Source organism: Plodia interpunctella, chromosome 25 (assembly GCF_027563975.2).
Source record: "Plodia interpunctella isolate USDA-ARS_2022_Savannah chromosome 25, ilPloInte3.2, whole genome shotgun sequence".
NCBI lineage: Eukaryota > Metazoa > Arthropoda > Insecta > Lepidoptera > Pyralidae > Plodia > Plodia interpunctella.
The window spans coordinates 1403713-1428629 of NC_071318.1; the positions used below are offsets into that span (position 1 = coordinate 1403713).

At 35.9% G+C, this 24917-nt stretch overlaps 4 protein-coding genes and 1 non-coding gene across 7 annotated transcripts in view; 4 read left to right on the forward strand and 1 right to left on the reverse strand.

Moving 5' to 3' along the window:
• The window catches only part of Tmhs (Tetraspan membrane protein in hair cell stereocilia), a 33838-nt gene extending 13202 nt beyond the window's left edge, over positions 1–20636 (forward strand). Inside the window, exons 2-4 of the mRNA XM_053763967.2 lie at positions 18020–18118; positions 18925–19071; positions 20296–20636. Coding sequence (XP_053619942.1) covers positions 18020–18118; positions 18925–19071; positions 20296–20489 — 440 coding nt within the window. The 3' untranslated portion in view covers positions 20490–20636. The remainder of the gene's footprint in view (positions 1–18019; positions 18119–18924; positions 19072–20295) is intronic.
• LOC128680671 (tektin-4-like) lies at positions 8033–9773 on the forward strand. Its single transcript, XM_053763964.2, has one exon. The coding sequence runs from the start codon at positions 8131–8133 to the stop codon at positions 9652–9654; it is 1524 nt and encodes a 507-aa protein (XP_053619939.1). The 5' UTR covers positions 8033–8130; the 3' UTR covers positions 9655–9773.
• On the forward strand, positions 11065–12769 carry LOC128680672 (tektin-4-like). Its single transcript, XM_053763965.1, has one exon. The coding sequence runs from the start codon at positions 11166–11168 to the stop codon at positions 12675–12677; it is 1512 nt and encodes a 503-aa protein (XP_053619940.1). The 5' UTR covers positions 11065–11165; the 3' UTR covers positions 12678–12769.
• A 610-nt stretch (positions 20637–21246) lies between the features above and the next one.
• The window catches only part of LOC128680853 (electron transfer flavoprotein beta subunit lysine methyltransferase-like), a 34820-nt gene continuing 31149 nt past the window's right edge, over positions 21247–24917 (reverse strand). Inside the window, exons 3-5 of one of the 3 annotated variants that reach the window (XM_053764312.1) lie at positions 22648–22778; positions 22283–22470; positions 21247–21518 (exon numbers count right to left, since the gene is read on the reverse strand). In XM_053764312.1, coding sequence (XP_053620287.1) covers positions 21372–21518; positions 22283–22470; positions 22648–22778 — 466 coding nt within the window. In that variant the 3' untranslated portion in view covers positions 21247–21371. The remainder of the gene's footprint in view (positions 21519–22282; positions 22471–22647; positions 22779–24917) is intronic. The other 2 variants (XM_053764314.2, XM_053764313.2) reach the window with 2 other exon arrangements.
• Positions 22508–22579, forward strand: TRNAA-UGC (transfer RNA alanine (anticodon UGC)). Its single transcript has one exon. It is a non-coding gene; the product is annotated as a tRNA-Ala (tRNA).

Below are 24917 nucleotides of genomic sequence, written 5' to 3' on the forward strand. Positions count from 1 at the left end.
ATTAATTCTTTTTTTTAAAAACCTATTTCCTCAACACCGTATAACAGTACGCAAAAGCACCAACCCTATTTGTATCCATAAATCTTATGTTTTTTCGTCAAACTTGATACCTATCTTTAGTATAAAAATATTCTATAGTTACTGTTTATTACTGGCACATTATAAAATTCTTTTTTTTTTACTATGTTCTTTATGCCACTCTTTTCCAAATTCAATTTTTTTCTTAATACGATATATTTTTTATTTAGTGTATTACAATTTAAAATACGAATTACTTTAAATGCACACAATATTATATTAATTTGAACTAAAAAATATGTATCTTAAAAATACTTGTAAATTATAAATATCTAAAGATAAATTCAAATATTTTTTTTGCGACAATTCAACAGCAGCGACGTCTTAATCAGATTCATAAGTAGGCATTTATCCTATTACGGAAAATTTATAAATGTATACGTAATTCTATCGTAAACATGAGTTTATCCTGTAAGATAGGTTATCGACCTGAATGTACTGAACACTATAATCTGAGTCCAGTGAAAATCAACCAGTCAACGTCGATTTTCTAACGAAAGTTACAAGCTGGGATGTCGATTGCTTTGAAGAAACTCGATGGATAATAAATAGAACTTTCATTACAATACCGTAACAATTTTATTTTCTTACTATCCGTCCGTCTTGGCTTCGCTCGGGTTAAACCGTAATAAATATACACCTAAATCTTCCTCTGGAATCATCATCATCATCATGGGGTGCCATCTTCGAATTGAAGTTTGGAGGTCAGCATACGGAAACAATTCATACCTAAACACGCACAAATTATATTTTCGCGGCACATACTTCCACACACATGAGCTACCGGACCATGAACAATATTTCTCTCTCCGATTATTAGTTTAAAATCTCAAAGTTTAGTTTCTTGCTAGAACAACGTTACTCCAGCAGAATTATTTTTTTTTATTAAAAAAAAAACAACGACAGGTACAAATGTTTTATGCCGAGCACATAGCCCGTCATATTTCTGTAGGACATAGGTACTTTCTTTCTAGCTGGAGTAACGCACACATACCTACTTCCTTTTTACAAAATACGATGCTACATTATTGCACTTCGTAAAAAGAACACCTTACGTATTCGTTATCCAGTCACTAGGATTACACGATGATGGCATAAAATGTAAAACAAATCGAATTTATACTAACCTTATATGTAATAACCTTATATATTTGTATAGTTACCCAATCAAAGAAGCGATCGTATTTTATTATTAGTTTACAATTTACAATATTTACGCAATAAATAAAAACTGAAGCGAAAGTTGTTATAATTGGTTTACGCTTGAATTGCTTAGTTGTTTTTGTTGATTTACGTAGGATGGTTGAAATCCTACAAATATTATAAATGCGTAAGTTTGTGATAAATACGATATAGCTGGAATAATGAGTACTCTTTATTCCAAAATTCCCACGGTGGATAAGTTCCGGGCCGCAGTTGGTATATATCATATACTGGATGAATATATGATTGATGTCGACACAATTCGATTAAAAACACGCAATGAAGTACACTGCATTATATTTGTGCAACGCTGTGACTTCAGAGAAAATGAAATATTCCATCAAGACTGCTGATTCAGCGTTTAGCACTCCATTTAAAATCACTTACGTTGCATTCTTACTGGCTGACGCCATTCTTGTCGTACGTACCGTATAATTATAATTACCAGCTCGGCGCGGAGAAACTAGATTTTAGGATTCCAGGTAAACCTGAACATGAAACGGTGCTCATACAATGTGCAATCATTTGTTTCTCTATCTGACTGATCCCTATTTGATTCATGATTGAAGATTACGAATTTTCAATAAAAGATTTTGTAATGACAGAAAATATTCTTCCAAAAACATGTGGAGACCTTATGACGAACATTCGAACGTGATTGGATATGGAAATATAAATTATAATCTGAAAACTATTTTGTTCGCTCAGCGCAATCACGTTCGTGCTGTTCCAAAATAACGCCACAGATTGCTTCGCTATATAAGATGTCACTTCACAAATAAAATATAGATTATTCTACAGGAGCTCTCTGGTATCATTTACCAATATCAACCAAGTGATTGCCCCTTACTGGTGACACCTACATAGGTGTATCCCATAAACATAATGAATTGTTAATAGCTAGTCTTAAAATCTAGGCACTTATTTGAGATACCGTGCATACTGAAGGTAATTATTATGCTTATGCTTCGACTACACGCAATTACACACAGAACGAAGGTGTGGTGATATACTACAGCAAAAATCTTAATGCTACAGTAGAGGAACCTAATATAGTAGATGCCAACTGCCTAATACTGAAGCTCAGTCACTCCACTTGTGTCCTAGGTATATATAGACCCCCAGCCCAAAAAGATATAACTCCATTCTTAACTTCATTAGACCAAACCCTTTCAAAATTAAAAAGTTTTAAAAATATTGTACTGTGCGGGGACATAAACATCGATCTAGTACCTAATAACCCCAAAAAATGGCAAAATGAATACCTTAATATGTTGTCCACCCATGAAATGCTCTCTTGCCATTCTTTGCCTACTCATGGACTCACATGCTACGACCACATGATCATTAAAACAAAACAAGATGCCACATGTATAATTGCTGATTCCACATTAACTGATCATTTCACTGTCGCACTCAGCTTAAAACTAAAACAATACCTCCCGGCTAGCAACCAAATTAAAGAAACCATTGACCTAAATATCCTGGACACAACAATTGAACAACTCAATTTTGACACTGTTATGAACTGTCCCGACCCAAATATAGCCACCAATTTATTCGTAGAGTCAATATCATCTGCTATTAAAAACAGCACCAAAATTATTAAGACCAACAAAAGGAAGACAATAAAAAAACCTTGGATAACCAAAGGTCTACTCCGTTGTATTAGGAACAGGGATAACCTGCACAAAAAACATAAAAAAGATCCCGGAAACGACATACTAGCACAAACCTATAAACGCTACAGAAACTTCTGTACGCTGATTCTTAAAAAAGTCAAAAGAATGTACGACAAATCCCAAATAGAAAGTGCAAGAAAAAATCCTAGAAAACTCTGGCAAGCAATAAAAGAAATTAACGGGATCAACCGTACTCAAGATCACTCACAAAACCTACTGGATGAAAGCTGCCCTAGGGAGAGCGTCAATTATGTAAACTCATATTTTGCGACAATCGGGAAACAACTATTGGATCACAACTCTATATCCAATCCTCAACAAGACCATTCCCACGAAACAAGACGTCCTGCTCCATTCTCAGCCCATAGTTTAATGATGGCTCCTGTATTGGTGGAAGAAGTCCTTCAAATAATTAAAGGACTAAAAGAAAAAAGCGCCGTTGGTCTAGACCACATTCCAGGTTGGATAATTAAGCGTTACGCTGCTTGTCTGGCTATTCCGATAACACACATTTGCAATCAATCCATTATGCACGGCGTCTTCCCCTCAGCTTTTAAAACGGCTCTCATTAAACCTATTCACAAAAGCAACGAAAAAAACAGAGTAGACAATTACAGACCCATCTCCATACTTTCATCATTGTCTAAAATCCTGGAAAAGATAATGAACACCCGCCTTATCCAATTTTTAGAAACTCACAAACTGTTATCTACATGTCAGTATGGATTTCGTGCTGGCAAGTCAACTACAAATGCTGTCCAGGAATTGACTTCAGCCATAATCTCTTCTTTAGATAAACAGGAAAAATGTCTGCTCATATCCCTCGACATAAAGAAAGCTTTCGATACAGTCCATAATCCTCGTCTATTGGACAAACTGGAGAGAATAGGAGTCCGAGGATTAGCCCTTTCACTGTTCCGAGACTTTTTAAGTAATAGGAAACAGTGTACTAGGATAGGAAACTGGACCAGTGAAGAGACTGAGCTGTCATGTGGTCTCCCGCAGGGCAGCTCTGTCTCTCCTTCTCTCTTCTTAGTTTATATTGACAGTTTATGCCGTATCCGACTGGAAGGTGGTAGAATTTTCACTTTCGCAGACGACACTGCACTATTCTTTAAAGGTGACAACTGGGAGGACACTTTCCTTAATGCCCAAAAAGGACTGCAATTAGCAAATAACTGGCTTAGTAGCAACGGACTAACCCTCAACATTACCAAAACTAAATTGATAACTTTTTCTCTAAAAACAAACTTTCAACCATCATCTACTTTAACCCTAACCGCCCATGTCTGTAACCCTACTAAACATAATTGTGTTTGTCCCCAAATCGAAAGAGTTGAGAACCTAAAATACCTGGGTGTAATTATAGACCAAACCCTCTCCTTTAAACCCCATGTTGAGTCTCTTACTACAAGACTACGAAAGTTGATATACATTTTCAAAACAATCAGATACATATCAGACCGTAAAGTCGTCCTCATGGTTTACAATGCCCTTTGCCAGTCCCTAATAAATTATTGTATCACCACTTGGGGTGGGATTGCCAAAACAAACCTCCTCGAAGTGGAAAAAGCCCAAAGATCCATCCTAAAGGTAGCTGCCGGACTCCCATTTCGCCACCCTACTGATGAGCTATATAAGATCTGGAATGTTCTTACAGTAAGACAAACATTTATATTACATGCTACTCTAACCCAGCACTCTCTTACACCGTATGACCCAGACAAGTTTAAAGATAGGCGACGGAAAAGAACGGTTTGTCTAATTCCTCCACACAACACAGCTACCGCTACTTGCTTTTTCTTCTACCTCGGACCATACCTGTACAATAAGCTAAATAAGCATCTAAACTTTTACCCCCTTCCCAAATATAGTTGTAAAAAAACTATCACAAAATATTTAAAAACATTAGATTACACGGCCACGGAAGAAATACTTGAATCTATCATCTAATCCCAATCACCATTTTAACATCTCTCAATCACCCCCATCGTCAGACTTGTTTACCCACCACACGCTCATACACAACTTACACACATTCACAAAAACACACGCACACATACCACACATACACACACACACCCACACAAACTTTCCAAATCTCCAGCCTAATTTTAGACTAATAAGCTAGGTTAGTTAAGTTAATTGCTATAAACTAAACAATTTTGTATAGAATAAGAATATCCTTACCTAAACTGTTGCCTACGCTATCTATGGAAACACAAAATAAGTATTCCAAGGGAGGGGCCTAGTTACCTGTAGCACAGGACTCTTAGGAGTCCTATTTCAGGAACTAGTCTCTTCACAACGTTTACAAGTATAGTGTTATATAGTGTTATATCTTTAGCAATAAGCACTTCATTGTAACTAACTTTTGTGAAGAGAAAATAAACATTATTATTATTATTATTATTATAATTATAATTATATTGTTAATGTGGTCTGGACTGACTACTGGAGACAATGTCACGAACTTCTAGTTCGGGATTTGTCGGGATTGTGACATGTGGTTGCTAGAACCACGTGTCAAAATATTTAAGTTGTTAGATAGTGGATTAGTTATACCTAACCCTTACTAGGTACATAGTCCACAGCTGAATTACTACGGAAGGCTGTTTACAAGTTGTGACCTCATCAGAGTTCACGAACCGCTATGTGACCGGAAAAACACTAATAAAGACTGTGTTATGTTTGCGTGTGTTGATTTTATGTTGTCTGTGTTAATTAGAGAGAGCAGGGCAAGTAGTTATGAAGTAGTCAGTAAAATTATGAAAAAAATATGTTTAGGTTATAGCATGTACACACAATACAATATTTAAATGCCATATTAAACAAATGGCGGCCAAATATTAGTTTTGTGCATACTTATCACTAATCAATGCTTGTCCAGACTGTGCCATTAGTAGTAACTTAGCACTCGCACTTATCACTAATCAAAATCGTCGATACCGTTTCTCGTATCTCTATAAATAAATCGCAAGTAACATTAAATTAATAATTCGCAGAAAAACGCAATAAAATTAAAAAGTAAAAGCGTTGTGACATAATGAGAGATATCACCCTTCAACGTTATAACGTAACGTGTCATTTGGTCTATTATATTACACTTATTCACACGATACTAATATTTTAATTACCGCAAACCTTCATGTTTATTGTTTGAGACATGATGACCAAGTTAAACTTTCAAATAATTACGAGCCTTAGAAAGTAATTTGATATGGTTTCATAATATAATCAAAACAACAAAAGATCGTTTTTTGGTCCGTCATTTTTTAGTTTTATATCGTGACAACTTATGGCAATAGATAGTACATGACTAGGGAACACTATCAATCCCAAAAACCATGGTGCTGTCCTTTTTTTAGTCTCGGAATCCCGTGATTACTATTTTCCAATTCCGGAATTTTCGGGACTAAAACTATGATAAATTATAATGATTAAATATTTTTCATCTAATTTGGTACACGAATCCCAACTAATATTAAAAAAGCGAAAGTAAGTTTGTTACCACTTCACGCATTATCTACTGGACAGATTGTTATGAAATTTGGTACACGGGTAGAAAATAACCTGGAATGACACATAGGATAATTTTTATCCCGAAATTCCCATAAGAGCGAAGCCCCGGGGCGCAGCTATCATATTTCGTTTCGTATCACCCACCATCGACTAAAATGACATTGTATTCCCTAAAATTAAAAGAAAAAAGTAGTTTTTAATTTTTACTTTTAATGGCAACAGGTACCTACATTGGTAATTTGATTTAATAATAATAATATTCTTCTATTTTGCTTTGCTTTGAATATAATTGATGCAATAAAATAAGAATGACGCGGCGGAAACAATTAATTTTAATTTCGCGAAGCCGTAACCACTTCAAACTAGTTTTTTCCGGTTTCTAATCCACTCAAAAGGGCCATTTGAGTTCTGGAAAAACGATTATATTACGACACTATTCATTCGGAGATTTTTTGTTGTACTCGATTGTAACGATTTTAGAGGCTGTTGAAAACAAGAATACAATAGTCATTGAGAACAACGTAATTTTTATGACATCACATAACAGCTTCGCATATTTATAACTTATAATAATCATTGCAATCACTTTTTGAGGCAATATAGTAGCACACTAGCGCCACCAAAGTAATTACATTTGTTATAATACATTTTTAATTTTTCGCTAAAATATAAGAGAAATTGAAATAAATTTGATGGTGGCGTTAGTGTGCTTCAAAAAAGACAATTATTTCTTGTTTTTATCGAGTGTGTCATTGTTTATTATATTCGGCGATAATCTATAGCGTATGGCTAATTAAAGTATACAGATTGTTGTGTACTGCCGGCATTAGATTAGAAGTTCTCTATCATTTAAGTAATTTGATTAGTATTGATAAAACTCAGAAAACGACAAGAAAACTGGCAACTGTGAGACGTGAAATGAGATCAGACATGTTAAGGCTACTACTTGATTAGAAAGTAAACTGTGTGACCACTAGATTGTCGCTAGACTTGATCAATTTATTGGAAACTAGATTTTTTCCCGCGGCTTAGCCCGCATTATATGGGTGTTGATTTAAAAAGTATGCGATTGCATATCACATTTCATAAAAATCGCGGATCCCGCGGTTTAGCCGTGAAAGCGGAACAGACAGACTTTTGCGTTTATAATATTAGTAATTTGCAGCTTTGGCAAATATTATTTAATTTAGAATATGACGTCAAAAAGTGTCTGTGAAGGTCTCAAATCATGAATTTCTGAATTCATGATTTGATTTGTGTTCAAAAATTCATTTTATATGTATATTTATAATTGTTGTATAAGATACATAACTAAATGAATAGACATTCATTTTTATGCTGTTGTCCTCTTTATCATAAAATAAATTACTTCTTTTAATAATTTACTAATGTATCCACAGCATGGATTTATTGTGTACTTTGTAGGTAATTTCATGGTCCACAGACATATTTTATGTTTATATGTCTGTGCATTATTAATCTTTCGTTAGTACATTAAATACTTCGTAAGAACCTCAAAATATTAAAAAGAATTATGACATTTTCCAACTTTAAATTGACAACAGACAAATCAAATGTCTTGATTGCTTATTATTTACTTAGAATATTTACTTAGAATATTTTTTATAATCAATAAATTACAAAAATGGCTACAGTTTTGACCTCATTCCCTGAAGATGACAAGTGTCCTAAAGTTTGCAATGACATTGGGGCGTTTAAAAAGGCTGACAAAAGTCCTGAACAGGCTAAGGAGGAAATTAAGGAAGCTGAAGAAGCGAGGACTGCTCTTGCTGCCCCTCCCGTAAGTGATTCCCCTCCAGCTGTCCCAGCCGAGGAACCTGAAGAATCCTTAAGACCTCCACCATCTGGAGAAGAATATCTACCTAATCTTCGTCCCGGACCAGATGGTAAAGTAGACTGGACTCCTTTAGGAGACATGACAGGCACACGACCAGCAGTCAACAAATACTCCATAAGCAGATACTCTCTGAGCGAATGGAGACGGCACAACGAAGAAATCTTAGACCCTGAATCAATAACCGAGTCTAATATCATAGATTATAATGCTAAGACAGCAATCATGCAAGCTTTCGGCAATATTGACAAACAACAAAGCGAAAACAATAAAAGGTTGAAACAGAAAGCGAAAGATATTTTCAGATGGAAAACTGAAGTCGAAAAGGCTTGTAAAGAAATAACTGAAGAAGTAGAACTGCTTGAAATTGAAAGAATGCGCTTAAAAGGAGCTTCCAGAACACTTATGTTGCCTGAATCTATTTCCAAAGAATGTCTTGATCTTCGCTCAAACCGCTTTGAACCCGACCTGGTTGCTGATCTAGCAGAACAAGAACTTATCAAAGAAATGAAATTAGTGAACGAGGTGAGAGCTACATTGAAAAGTACTTTACAGAAAATCGAAGAACAGATGGCTATCAATAAAGCTGCAAAACACAAGATCGAATACGACTGGTGCGATAAAACGCTAGCCTATAACACCGAAGTCACAAACATTGGTCTCAATACCAAATCGAATACCATAATGTTCCGTCCTGGATCAACAAGATTCGGCGAATATTCAGCTCCGTTAGAATATTGGGAGTTCTTTTGTAGAGAAAACGTCCAGAGTTGTGAGGCTGCGCGACAAAATTCACAAGATCTTCGTGGCAGTCTCAATGCTATTTTAGTCCAAGGCGGTAGAAAACTGAGGAACCAAGCTGATAAGACCGACATGGCTTTAGCAGAGACTGTTGCGATCACTCAAGAATTATGCACCAAATTAGAAGAGACCCTACGAAGCACATTACAAAAAATTGCAGATATGGAAGAGTTGATTGATAATTTACACCATTCCATAAGAAAGATGGATGCTGCAATGAAATTGGCGCAGACGAGGCTTGATAATAGGAATAATTGGAGGCCTCATGGAGAAAGTGTGAGAGATCAACCTCATTTGGGGCTTATAGAAGAGGTGAAGAAGATTCATGAGACGGTGACCTCACTTCTTGGGCAGTTGCACAATGCGGAAAGAGTGAGGAACGATTTGCTGAAGAAGAGAATAGTTTTGGAAAGGGACATAGCATCAAAGAGAAAGACTTTGAACACTGATCGGGACAGATGCGGTATGATCAGATCCCATTACCCCTCTGCTTCGGAATTGGCTGGTCACTGAATGTATTGATTTCATTTGGATGATTTGTTACTTGTGTTTACAAATTTCATTGTAATAAATTGTGAAATTTACTAAGAATCTTGATTAAAATCATTTTGAACTCTGTAACGGTAACTAAACTGGCTTTTTTATTAATCTACTCGAAGTCCTACTCAAAAATATCTCTGTATGTATTATATATAGCATGTATGGCTTTATCTTGCTTGTCTTCTAACTTGCAAGATGCATATCGCCTACATTAACATTTATAGACGTAATATTATTCCTTATTGTCATATTTCTAACACAAACACCAGTGCTGTATGAATGCACTACTTAATTAAAGTTCTGTCTGAAATTTAAAACTTGAAGCGACTGGAACTATACTAATAAGTAAAGTACTATTATTATATTTGTCATTCCTTCACCAAAAACTTATCAAGATTACATTTACAAAACAAACTGAAGTAGCACATTTAGTAATTTTACCGAAATTCTTGAAGCGGAGCCAAATTAGCTTGATTGTTATTAAAATTGTTAAAAAAAAACTACTAATGAAGCAGAAAATACAGTAAAGATATGCCAGAAAAAAAACAAACACTTAACAAAGATACCATCGCACTAGTAGCTCTGCTAATGATTACCAGAGAATTACATTGTGAGCAAGAAACCTCGATAAAATAGTTCATTTGTTCTGCCTTTCACTTGCTTTGTCTCATCTTCCTTGTTATGCAATGAATATTTTGGAATATTTGGAATTTTGGGATAAAAAGTACCAGGGTTAAGTCCCGGCTAGATCTACATGTATCCGGGCTCAGTTGACTACATCTAGGTGTACATAAAAAGGCTATAAATATGTCTAGCCGGCCAAACCTAGGTGCTGCCGCACTTCCAAGGTTTAACCGTAACATACATTTGTGTACATATAATATCAAAATAGTTTTTGATAGTTACTGTATTTGGTAAGTATTTTTTAATATAGGTACGCGATACCCGGGTAAATCTTCGAGTTGGAGCTAATGAAAATATAATCAGCTATGGCCCACAATACCACAGAAAATAAACACCTATCACTTCACTAGTAACATAACATACTATTATCACGCAGTCATGCACTAACGGTCGCAATAAACAATAGGAGTCGAATCTCCCACAAATCTGTAACACCAGTTATTTGACTTCAATAACTGCTCTCACGGTGAGAGAATACTGTGACCTTTTGTGTGAAGTAATTGTTAGGTTTATGCACTAGGCACTTTTGAATAGCCGAAGGCTAAACGGTGTTGTCGAAATAAAGATAACGTCGAACTTTTTAAATTCTAGAGACAGGAAATGGTAATGGTATTTTTTTCTATATCTATGCGCAAAATATAATATGTTTCGAAACTATTTTGTTTTTATCTCAAAATGAATGGCCATTTAGAAATATACAAAAGCGACACAACATGACAATGTCATTTTGAACCTCGTCTTGGGGTCATGGTTTTTATATTATTTTTATTTTAATAGTTATAAGCTAAATTTCGGTCAAAATGGAGCCCAAAACATGTCCAGAAATATGCCCAGCTAATGCCGTGCCTCAACAGCCAAAAGAATATCTAAAAGCGGGTCAATCTCGGGGCCCAGAGAACCCTCATGCTTCCCCGTACGTTCCAGGCATGATCAAGCCGCCAGAACCGAAGGTATATCCACCAGATGCCCCGCCCAGGTACCTTCCACAACCGACTGACAGCACCAGTGGCGATATCCTTGGAATGGGCCCTATTGGTCCGTGGGCTGCAGGCCATCTCGATTGGACTCCACATGCCGGAACAACTGGAGTACGACCAGTAGTAGATAAGTATTCCATTACCAGATATTCCACCGGAGAATGGAGACAACACAATCAATTCATGTTAACTCCCAGAGCCACAGATAAAGCTAAAAATGCTGAAATATCTTTTAGGAGAGAAATTAAAGCAACTAATGAAAATTTAGATAGGAAACAGGATGAAACCAATAAAAATTTAGGAAAAAGAGTCAAAGATTTAAGTTATTGGAAAAAACAAGTAGAAAAGACCTTACAGGCCATGGATGATGAGATAGAGGCCTTAGATGAGAATAGAAGAAAGCTGAAAAGCGCTTGTAGGATTTTAAATTTACCTGAAGCCATATCTAAAGAATGTTTGGAGTTACGCACTAACAGATATGAACCAGATTTAGTTAGAGATGACGCTGAGCAAGAATTAATTAAAGAAGTCGCGATTGTTGGCGAGATTAGAAGGGTGTTTAATAATACTTTAGCCAAAGTCGAAGAGCAGATGGCTAATAATAGGGCAGCAAAAGCTGCAATTGAACAAGACTGGAATGATAAAATGTTATGTTTGAAAATAGATAAACAAAATTTGAGTATGACTCCTGAATCTCCTTTGCTTTTGTATCACCCGGGCGTTGCACGGTGGCCAGAGAATGCAAGTAACTTGGAATATTGGTTACATTGGTGCAGCGAAAGTATAAAAAATTGTGACGAAGTTAGGCAAAAATCTGAGAATTTACGCGGAGATTTGATGACTGCAATAGTCAAAGGTAGTCAAGATATGAAAATACAAGCTGATAGAACGAACATGGCACTGGCAGAAACCGTCGCCGCTACAGAAGAGTTATGTGAAAAACTGGAAGAGACTTTGAAAGATAATCTCCAGACTATTGCAAATGTAGAAAAATTGCTTGAACATCTCAAAGATGAGCTGAGGAAATTAGGTGAGAGGACAAAGTTGAATATGACCCGTCTTCACAGTCGGAACTTCGACAGACCTAATGCTGAAAATTGCAGAGATGAAGCGCAATATGCACTAATGTCAGAAGCGAAGTTGTTGAAAGAATCTATTGACGCTTATAACGATAAAGTGAGAGAATCTGAGGCTATCAGATCAGAGTTGATGAAGTATAGAGGGGAGTTGGAGAAGGAGATAGCTTGCAAGAGGAAGAGTCTGAACATTGATCAGGATCGACTGGCTAGAGTTCGGGCTCACATGCCGACCCCCGAAGAATTCGCTGCTGCCTAAATTATGGTTGACCTTTACTATGTTCTGTTTTATATCCATTTTGATTGTGATATTTACGATTCAGATGATATAAATAAAGAGATAATTATTTTTTGCATTTTTAATTGTAAATACTAGAAAGAAAAAATGGTTGGCCTACCATAAAATATTATATAACAGATAGCATAGTTACTAATGTCCACATTCTGCCTCTTTTTCCATATCGTGTACTTATCGTGTAAAGCAAGAATGTGTGGACGTACTCACGTGCTACGTGTTTTATGTTTCATGGTAGCCCTCCAGATATTTCATGTTACGCAAATCATTCATCTTGGGTTTCAAGCTGTCACTTTTCACATCATAGCTTCTGGGTTTATCTAGTTCTCTATTGTTTGTACGTATTAAGATAATTCCATACCATGTCGAATTCTTGACCTACTTTTGTATTATGTAATTCCTATCGTACTAAAAACTTTTAGTTCTTTCTTAGCGTTGATGGCTTTACTTGTGTAAAATCGCTGTAGTTTGGTCTATATCTAGCGGCTCTTGCCGACTTCGCTCGGGTAAAATCTTAATCCCAACTAATATTATAAATGCGAAAATAAGTTTGTTATCTCTTCCCGCATTATCTACTGGACGGATTGTTATGAAATTTGGTACACGCGTAGAAAATAACCTGGAATAACACATAGGGTACTTTTTATCCCGAAATTCCCAAGGGAGCGAAGCCTCGGGGCGCAGCTAGTAAATTATACACCTAAACCTTCCTCAGGAATCACACTATTTATTTAAAAAACCCGCATCAAAATCCGTTCTGTAGTTTTAAAGATCTAAGCATACATAGGGACAGACAGCGGAAAGCGACTTTGTTTTATACTATGGTAGTGATTAGAGCGATCTTTTGATATGTCACCGCTCCCATTGAATTTTTGGAAACTTTTTATTTTCATCGATCGTCTCTCTCTCTCATCTTCGTTATTCATCTTAACATATTTTTTTAAAACTATTTGACTGTGTTTTTACAACCGGTAAACAACCGGTACAACCGGTAGGTTGTACCGGTTGCATTTCCAAGGAACGTTTCGTTAGGTATAACGAAACGTTCCTTGGAAATGCTATTGTTGTCCCTTAGTCGCCTCGTACGACATCCACGGGAAGATATAGAGTTGTCTTATTCTAGGGCGGATCCACACGTACATTCACAAACTCATTGTAAAAATGCACATTCATAAAAAGGAATCTTGCACAGTGGTTGCATTTCGCAGTAAAAATTAATGCCATGTAAAATTTGAAATTAAAACAAATCTGACATCAGTGTTATCTGATACGAGAACTATATATTGAAAACGTGACTGCATCCGACATAGTATCACGTAATTGTACTATGCTGTGCAATGTACACTACTATTTGACTACACGCTGTCCGGTACGTTTTGTACGTGCGACGCTTGCCTGCATCTATTATATTAATTGTATCATCTAACGCGTGATTAATTCTACATAAATTAGTATGATAATGATAGTTAGATAGTTTTTAACAATTTTTTTTTACTTTTTGACACAAGCTTTTATTGTCGTCGAGCGGCAAAAAAAAATCAAGTTCGTCTCGTAAACCGTTGCAGAGTTATCCTCGTCGTGAGCCGATCCTGTATACACCATCTGGTCATGCAAAATTGAGTTGCTACATTCCACTGGAACAAACATCATTTTATACAATATTAATACATATAGATTTTTTTTTATATTTATTTCACATATAAAGAACAAATATATATAGTACATAATATAAGAACACTGACAAAAACCACAGAGGTTTGTCCACAGTGAGCATCAACGTCAGCAGTAGTATAAAATATTTTGTTTCAATTAATCACTTAACAGTAATATAGGAACCACGTACGTAGACCATTTTAAACAAAACAAGTACCTAGTAGTAATTTGCAATCTAACACAATTGTTCGATAAAGTAGGACTTAAGTTTATTTTTCATATTTTTAGGAGTTAAGTCATTTTTTACAGAGGTGGGTAGTGCGTTAACTAATCTCGGAAGGAGATATCGCGCTGTCCTCTGCCCGTACGTATTGTTGGCTATAGACGTGCACAGTTTCTCTCTGGCAACAGCTCGAGTATATATAGGGTGATTTACTTTGTGACAAACTGTGTTATTAAAAAATTGATCTTTTAGAAAGTTACATGTCATTTGAGAATGCACTGGCAGTATTTTGCAATGTTTGAATAAGCCAAGATACTTTGCCAGTTAAATAAAAGCTTGTAAAAATAGGGATATTTCCAACAAAGGTACCTTCACAAGAAGCAAGTAGTGATGTAATAAAAATTAACACACTCGACTCAGCCTGGTATACAAATTCGTACGCGCGAGTAGGACTGAACCTGGGACTTTTAGATCTCAGGACGTCTTGTCTCGCCTGTGGGCGAGTATATCCGGCCCACCGTGCTACTTCCCACATTTGCGACGGACCGTGACGCAACTGCGTAATTATGCGTAATTACAACTATTTCCCAACAAGTAATTATCATCACATTAGTACTCTCGTGATATCATTGTCGATGGGAGACTTTTACTTAGCTCTTGGTTACATTATGTGTTATGCTCCATACTGTCACCGAACTCTGACACACGCCGACGCGAATGCATGAACATTTCGTAGTTACTATGAGTACTTTTATTTACCGCAATGAAAACCAGCAATGTATACCGAATCCGCCAAAGTTTGGCAAACTGTTCGACGACTGTGTGGAGCCGGCATCAGATTTTTATATCTTCCCGCCATTTTTGACTCAACCAAAAAAATAGTTTGTGTGGGGTTTGGATTTATAAATTACTAACTACGCCCCTGTACTCTGCTCGCGTGGGAAATAGAAGGGTTGTATGAAGCTTTGTCTCCGGGTACCAAACTTGCTATACTTAGTAGGTTAACTCGTTTTACTCGTGTACAAAATTTGATAACAATCCGTTCAGTAAATTTTGCGTGATATATATATATATATATATATATATCACGCAAAATTTACTGAACCTATACCTATATAATTTTGATGTCTGATCGCATTCAGACGTAGAAATGCGCGTTCCATATTACGCTTACTATATACGAGCAAATTATATAATTACAAACTATATTTTGTATTGTATTAAAAATTACGACTGATGGTACCTACAAAAACGGGAACAGTTAGTCTGAAACTTAAAAACAATACGTGGGAATACATTATTGTTATGTTAGACAGGTAATTACATGGTGTTATGCAAAAATAATCCTTATATCAGATAGTGTCAGGGTTTACAATGATATTGCACTGCAAACAGGTGCATTGTATGAGAACCAAGGATCTTGAGAGTGTTCTTGGAAGTGCTTTGTGGTTACTGATGCGAGTAACAAAATATAAAAACAAAAGAAAAATATTTTACAAAAATTTGTAGCAGAAGATGCTCTAAGAATAGAAAAAAAAATAAAAAGTGACAGGGGCTTATCCTCCAGCGCAGATTGACTAAAGTCGATGAACGGCGGCGCGGCTATAGATTTTTAGATTTTGAAAAGTAAAGAATTTCAACAAAATTATAGGTTAAGTATCATTACTCTTAACCTATAATTTTGTTAAAATTCTTACGCGGTAAACCAGTCAGACGATGGGTTAACAATACTAGTTGTTCGCCGTGAACTTAGTAGACCTCGCGAACACAATAAATTTTTGATGAGTTTTTACAAAATAGCGAATATTTCAAAAACGACTTAACCAATTTTGTTGCCCCCACGAACTTAAAAATTATATTGACAGTATTAAGTGACATACAGAGGGAGTTAGTGCTGTGAAAATAATAATGGTAAATAACCAAACTGTAATTTAAGTCTGAATAAAGGCTATTATAATATTGATATTAAGAATGTTGGCATTTTTACTCAACATTCATTTCACAAAATTAAATACACAAAATCAATCTTATTATAATAATAAAAACTCAATCTTATTATACAATCTTATTATAATAATTAAAAATACTCAACATTTGTTGTGTTACTTCGAGTGGATGTTATTATACAACATGGTCGCAAAATTCAGATATCTGCGATTGAAATACCCAGTCGCGATGCATCCAAAGGTACCTTAATAAAAGAACAGTATGTCGATTGTTACAAGACTCGCAACATTTGCCGGTCGATTTGTGCATTTCACTGGTTGACGGACATTTCCTGCGCTTTACGTCACATCAACAAATGAAATTGACTAATGAACTAAACAAGTTTATTTGTTAAGACAATTTTAAAAACCCCCCGACTTTCAATATTCATTTCGCCACAACTATTTAACGGCTGAACCGATTTTCATTAAACATGGCTAAGAACACTCGGGATAAAATTGTCTAAGTATGACGTAACAAAAAACTAAACGAAAATCGGTTCATCCGTTTGGGTGCTACGATGACACAGACAGACACGTAAAACTTATAACACCCCTCTTTTGCGCCGAGGGTTAAAAATAGGTAGGAGGAGGTCAATGGCGCAGTGTTTTTTTGCGGTCTATGGCAGTGGCGGTTAAAACACTCACAATGGTTTGTCATTGGATGTGTGACCAAAAATCTATTATCTTGAGCTCTTCCGTGCGTCGGAAGGCACGTCTCGGTTGTATTTGCAGTCGGTAAAACCCGCCAATCCGCAGACGAGTGGGGTGAGCGGTTCCACCATGGCTCAGCGTTTCTCTACAGATTACGCTCTGGTTCAGCATACATTATCGTCATTATAACAAACTAATTATCAATAAAACTACAGATTTCACCGAGGTTTCCATTGATTGAGGCGGTGAAATTAGAATTATGGAGGCTTTCTTATAACAGAAGTCGAGCGTGACGTGACGAATCGCATTTATGTAATGGACCAAGATTTCAAATATGAAATTAAGATCAATTTTGTGTTCCGGTGTCTATTCATATCTGGTTCGATGCTTTTATTTTGTTTACTAGCTACATTAGCAGAAGGTCTACCACGAAACATAATAAATACGTAGTTCGTTACGTTATGTTAATATAACACGATATGTTAAAAAGAGACATCAACAGAGCACGTGTGGACACAAGACACCGCAACGAGCTACGTGTTTGACAATGGATGTGGATTTAAACAACTTCTTCATTAGTTATTATGTTAAGCTTGACCTGTAGGTACACCCAGGATCGTCTCCAGACGTGTGAACTCCCAAACGGTTTATTGCACGGACTTGATATTTTGGTCACACATTGAATGCAATAAGACCTCATGCAAATAAAGAATAATAGAAAATCAGAATCTGTATAAGCAAAAAAGTATTAGTATATTATGACTAATATATAAAATCTCTTGTTGTTTCAGCCGTGTGCATGGTGGCGGGCGTGGCGGTGTACCCAGCTGCGTGGAATGAAACATCCGTGCAGGAGACATGCGGTCCCACTGCCGACCAGTACAATATTGGTAATGTTTATGTTTTATATATAACTTCGTTCGGGTAAAACCATAGTAAATTATGTACCTAAACCTACCGCAGGAAAAACACATCTATTGGTGAAAACCTAAAAAAAAAAATCCGTCCGGTAGTTTTTGAGTTTATCGCGTTCATACAGACGGACAGACGCGACAGAACTACCTTTTTATATTATGTTGAGTTACACAACATAACAGTGTAAATACTTACAAATAGGAATCGATCCAATGAAACTACATACAAGCGCTTTTTTCTATAGAAATTTCTTCCAGTACCAGTTGATCGGCGAAAGTAAATTGGAAAAAATGTGTACCGTGTGTGTGTACAGTCTGCCACAGAGAAGTCTGACCCCCCCGCGATTTGAACGCCGTCTCTTAGCGGGTCAGATTTCTCTGTGGCATACTGTACCTAGTAAGGAAAAGACGTTCTGTTTTATAAGGTTCAAATGGGACAATTTTATTATGGTCGCCGAGTTTTCTTGAAAGAAGGAAAGATATAATGATTATTTTCCTGAAGGGGGGTCACAAATAGCGATCTTGTGCCGTGTATGTACAGTCAACAGCATCATATGAATATACCCAAATTCATTGCAAACTCGCTGCTATTTTCGCGCCATTGACTTTCATACAGGGTAACTTGATGTGCTGTTGACTGTACCAGAGATTACCCTGCTTGGCTAGTAAAAAAAATATAAAACTTCAAGCGGGAAATTTAATTATTAGAAACTAAAGTTTTCGTAAACCATTTTCTCTCACTTTTAAACAATATTCTAAAATATGACAATTGTAAATTCCAGGACGCTGTCATATCCGCTGGGCTTACCTTCTGGCCGTGATCGGGTGCCTGGACGGCATCGTGCTAGCTGCTCTAGCCTTCATCCTCGCGACCAGACACGTGCGGCTGCAGCCAGACAGCGGATACCCGCCGCCTTCGCTTTACAAAGGTAGCTATGACATGGTCTATTTAAAAGACCAACGGTCTACTCAAAAGACCAACGGTCTACTCAAAAGACCAACGGTCTACTGAGTAGACCATAGTTATGCAGGCTTCTAGCAATGACATAGCTGACCATAGGTAAACATGGTCTACGTGATAGTCTTATGGTCTACCGAGTAGACCATTACACAATGCTTGTGTAACTAACACAAAAAACGTTTAGTTAAAGTTTAGGTAAAGACATTATACATTTAATCATCTGCTGGGCGTTATATGTATACTTTTAAGCTTCGATATAGCTAGGTTCAAAAAAGTCACATGAGTGTTATCAATTTTAATCTTGTCTAATCATATTAATTATGCTAACACAACAATACGTAACATTACTTAACAAAATGTGTGCCACGGTTCCAGCGCGCTGGGTTTCGACGGAACGACCTACATACAGACAGACTGAAAGCGAATGACTGCTTTAAACATGGAAAGTTAATTGTATATAATTGTTTGGTTGAAAGAGATGTCAGGGAGATCAGTATCTCAATGTTGAAATTGTTTTCATCGATTAAAATAAATAGCGAAAGATCGTACTATAACATAGTTTTTTTAGTCTTTTGGGGTTTTGTTTATAAATTATTTTAGTTATACAATTGACGATGATTATATTAGATTGTTTAGTCTATGGCGCCCAGATTGACAATATGGCTTTTGAAATTTTTTCTAACTTCGCTCACCGGGTCTAGTATCCTTGTGTATATTCTTATTCTTTGTTTTCAAGACATACATTGCTAGTTTTTCCTTGCAATAAATAAAATTTCTCATATAAACTAAGCATATCATTCATTAGCCGGCACAACAAACTATAATAACCGGATAGTGACATCCCTACGTGCTGTGTTTCGTTTCTGCGAGTTTAGTAGAATCATGAATATGCTAACGGCTGACATACTTACAGACTTGCCGGGTGATTAGGTGTTGTTTACACAGAACAAGAACATAGGTAGATTGTATAGGTATTTTTTGCAAATTCATCAGTTGTATTTTACCACTACAAAATTAGAAACTCTGCCTCACAATGATTCTCTATATATTTAGCTAAAGATATCTCTTTAGCTATAACGGCGTTACGGATTTAATACGGTTCTCACGGTTGTATAGTACATTTAATGACGAAGATTTATGTTATAATTTTTATTCCAGTGGTTTTATTGCAAAAAAACGGCTATTTTTCCAGGTGAGGTAAACAACGCATACGTGACTGACGCGACATCTGTGTCCGGTTCCCGCAAATCACTGGCGCTGCAGCCCGTACTCATCATGCATCCGCATGCTCCCATGGACATGGATACCTACTCTCATTACTCAGGAAGGACTGCACGGTCAAAACACGGTATTTATGCCAACACTATGCACAATTATCAGCTTTAATTGAAGAAAAAAACATAATTCAAAGAATTAGAAAGCACACGTCATTTCTGCTGTGTTTTTAATCGTTCCGCTACTTGCTGATAGATGGAGCTGTATGGCATTTTTTATGAGAACTCATGAAATTTGATACTTATTCCATTCTAAGTTAATTTTACCTGAATTAATTTGATATAAGATGTTACAGTAACTCTACAGTTATGTAAATATTTGTATTTTTATAGAATTTGTTTAGAATGTAATGTCTCGAAAATAAAGATAATGTAAGATAATGTTTTGTAAGGAAACTACGATTTAGTACAACGAACTAAAATGAAAAATTATTTCGTACTGTTGTTTGTATTGTAATAATTATTAAAATTATATAATTTTAATTTTTCGTTTTCTTTACTCTTCACCCACTCGTCCGCCTTGCCCCTACCAACTTTAGGAAGGCAAATATATTTTTAAACATCACTTCTAAGTCCATTGCTAAGGCCTTAAAAATCGTAATTATATCCTACTAGGCACAATGTACCGCACAGCTAGTAACATGGATATATGAAAAATTCATTCGAATTCATGTAGCCGTAACGTTTGACTTGTTAGCAGCTTCTGCTGAAGCCACTGAACTGGCCCAGTTTTGGCATGAAAAAATCAGACCACAACCAGCCGGATAGTTAAGTAAACAAAAGATATATTTATAATATATAATAGGCAGTTGGAGTTATGTGCATCTGTGCTTTTAAATAACTGTAGCTTCACGTCATGAAGAAGTATTGATTCTCTCGCCTTCTATGAAAACGAAAGCCATATGCGACAGTAAGCAACGTGTAGTTATAGCGTTCAATTTCGTGATAAATGTGACGGCATCATTAGAGCCAAAATACAGACAAATCTTAAGAACTATTTATTAAGTTTCCACAAAGTAGTCTCTCTAAATCCATGGTTCTCCATGCAGCAGTATTCAGGCAGATCATACCTCGCTAGTAGACTGATATGTTCACGTCTCTTATCTGTCAGTCCGTGGCGACCTGGGTCGCCTATTAGCACCTGAAAGTTATCAATGACGTATCAAAGTGTAAGAGACGTATTGTTTATTTAGGAAAACCATTGTGCCGCTTGAACGTTATTGCTAATTAAATAAACTAGGCGTTAACCAGTGAATGCATCACTTTCTCACAGTACAGTTGTATAATAAAGTACCTTCATTCAGCGTTCATTGGTTAATCTGGCTAATAGTCAGGTAAAACCAGGGACTCAAAATCACTATAATAAGCGTACTACACATAAGTACATTTATAAACATATTTTCCTATTTGAAAACAGATTGAAAATGTTACTGTTTATTTCTATATGTCTTTAAAAACAGACATGAAAAACAACGTTCATAAAACTCTATTCGGATGCCGCAAATTTACAGGGAATTTAAAATCAAAATGTAAGAAATAATTTGTCATATTGCTACGTAAATATAATAGGCGCTAATTGGTGAAAACAGTACAATGTTCACTTTTATGGCTTTTTAATTGAGTGTTGTTGAGTAAAAGTTCCTTGGTGTTGTCCATTTGTCCAATACTATCAAAGTTCCTGTATCTTTTCAAACATTTCAAGGTACGAGGAAATATTTCATGAACGCACCATTAACAGAAAAAAGTAATTTATTTAGAACTTCATTTGTGTCTAGTACCTAGTAGAAGTAGAGTTTTAGTATCGATTTGCAGCTAAGTACTTCAATAACAAAGATGATGTTGCTATGAGATAAAAAAGTAAATGTAACTTTACAATAGTTGTTATTGCGATCTAAATATACTTACAGTTTTGCCATTCGATACTAAAATTTTTAACCATTTAAACAACATGTTTGCAAATTCTTCGTCGTAAAACATGTCTCCGATCAATATTGTATCAAATTCAGCGCATTTCGCGCCAATAAAATTATCCGTACTCGTTTCAATTGAAACATTGTTGATTTCTGAATTAATTTTCGTAGCCACAACTGCATCTGAAAGGAAAAACTATTTTTGACAGTATAGTCAACAGGGGATGTAGCTCAGTGGTAGAGCGTTCGCTTTGCATGTGAAAGGCCCCGGGTTCGATCCCCGGCATCTCCAAATTTTTCATACATATTGTTGCTTTTATTATTTTGATTTTTGGCTTTCAACAAGTATATTTTACTTACAAGGATCGATATCATTTCCAACAACACGCTTAGCTTGCATCTTTGCAGCCGCAATGGAACCCGCGCCACATCCACAGCCAACATCCAGAACTGTTTTATTCTTAATGATGTCTCCATTATCTAATATGTACCTGTAAAGTAGAAGAGTGTGACATTAAATTTCAGAAGAAATGTACACATACATTTATTGACCATATCCAGTCCATGCCTGTACAAAACTATTTAAAAAATATTCATGTGACGCCATCTAGACAATATATTCGACATTTTTAAATCTTTTCTCCTACAAAAAGCTTATGACTAATTTATTTGTGTAGCACTAGATGGAAGCATTGTGGCATAAACAATATTTTTGCACACAAATTTATTTCATGCATAGATATTATTTGTTCTAATAAAAAGTTAATAAATATTTATAACCATCTGTCGTCCGGGGTTAAAAAAAAGAAAGAGGAAGAAAATGGTCCTTTTATTCAAATGTCCAGTCAAACTTGCTGGTCTGTCCAGCTATTAATTCCCCGAAAGTTAATGCTTACATTAACTTTCGGGGATAAACTCACCGATAAACATAAAACGGGTCTCAACATTGAGCTAAACAAATTAACAAATGGCGAATAGTTTCAGAGAAGCGGGCGTGTTCCTGGAAATACTGAGACGGGGCGAGGGATGGGGTGAAGCGGCAAGATTTCTTGGAAAAGAGATATGCCGCGTCGTGGAGGCTGGGGGGAAATTCAGAGTATACTCCATTAATTTATTACCAACTGGTAATAATTAATGGACTATTCCCTACATCTGGAGTTGGTGATTTTTGCAGCAAGACTTGGTAATCACAGGTTTTTGATTTTATACCGTTTTCATCTAGTGAAATCTTAAAATATTTCTCAACAAAAAAAAATCAATATAAATATAGGAATGATGATAATCCTACCTTGTAATAAATAAAACAAAAATCATTTATTACAGCTGTTTGAGCTCCATGATATTGGTACTTAGGTATAAATTATTATTTAAAATGAATTAAACCAATTAAATTAAAAAAAAAGTCATTAAAATTATATACCTGCCATCATAGCTTAATGAGTAGGTATAGGTACTCATTAAGCATCATATCAGTGATAATGTGTATCATTCTAAGGTAGCATGACATTATATTCGAAAACTAAACTCTGCTGTGTCTATCTGTTCGTATAATCTCAAAAACTACTGCACGAATTTTCATTATTATTTTAATTACCGAAAGTCGTGATAAATGGAATGTTACGCATTCCACATCGACCTTGAGTCTGTATAGACGTTATCCTGAATACAAAAACAACAGGAACTTTCTGCCAGGGAAAGTGGAGGGGGGTGAGGGTCAGGGCCCGTGGGTGAGTCATACTGTCTACGGTTCTACGCATACGCGTGAAGATTTAGTAAGTTATCCCGATTCGCGGCAAAGCAGTGACTCATATCGGTCAAAGGTTGCTTATTTGTAAATATTATAGGGAAACTCAACCGAACAATCGATGAATTAACGTACCTAAACATCAACAGTGCATTTATGTTGAAAAAAAATTAAAGATCTACGTACAAACCATAGATAAAATAAATTAGATTAAGAATAACTTTTCGCTCGATAGATGGCACTGTTCAAAATTGAAACGCGCTATGGTTTGTCGACGGTGTCCACGGTGGTGTTTTCGGCGATTGTGGTTCCGTCTGGAGCACAATTAAATTTAATTTTTAAAACATTTTTTTATTATGTTTATTTATGTATTTATATACACGAAACAGAATATATAAGAAAATAAAAAGTGGAATAATAAAAAAATTGTATTAATTAAATTTATAATTAAGTTAACGGCAAACCAACCTTCTATTTCAGACATTGGTAATGTTTCGCATATCAGTTCAGTACCCTATCTTCAGCAAGTAGGCTTTACCCCGTATGACTCACAAGAGGCAGTATTTCAGTAATTCACTTTTCATTTACAGGATATTGGTGACTCATCCTCATTCAAGCGAGATTCGTGGAAATACTCGTTTGTTTTGCGTGGCGTGTGGTTCCCGCCCTAGAATAGAACCACTCCATAACTTCCCGTGATTGCTTAGTCGCAAAGGCGATTGTGGCACGATATCTAGTCGCATTAATTAGGACTAATTAATTTAATTAAGATTGTTAAAATTAAGACGTCACTAAGAAATAAAATAAATTACTTAGTGTGTTGGTGGCACATTATACTATTTCTTAATTTCGTAATTTCTTACAAGTGCATTCCCAAGGAGTGTTG

Coding starts and splice junctions, on each gene's coding strand:
- LOC128680672 (XM_053763965.1), top strand. CDS start 11,166: ATGGAGCCCAAAACATGTCCAGAAATATGCCCAGCTAATGCCGTGCCT.
- LOC128680671 (XM_053763964.2), top strand. CDS start 8,131: ATGGCTACAGTTTTGACCTCATTCCCTGAAGATGACAAGTGTCCTAAA.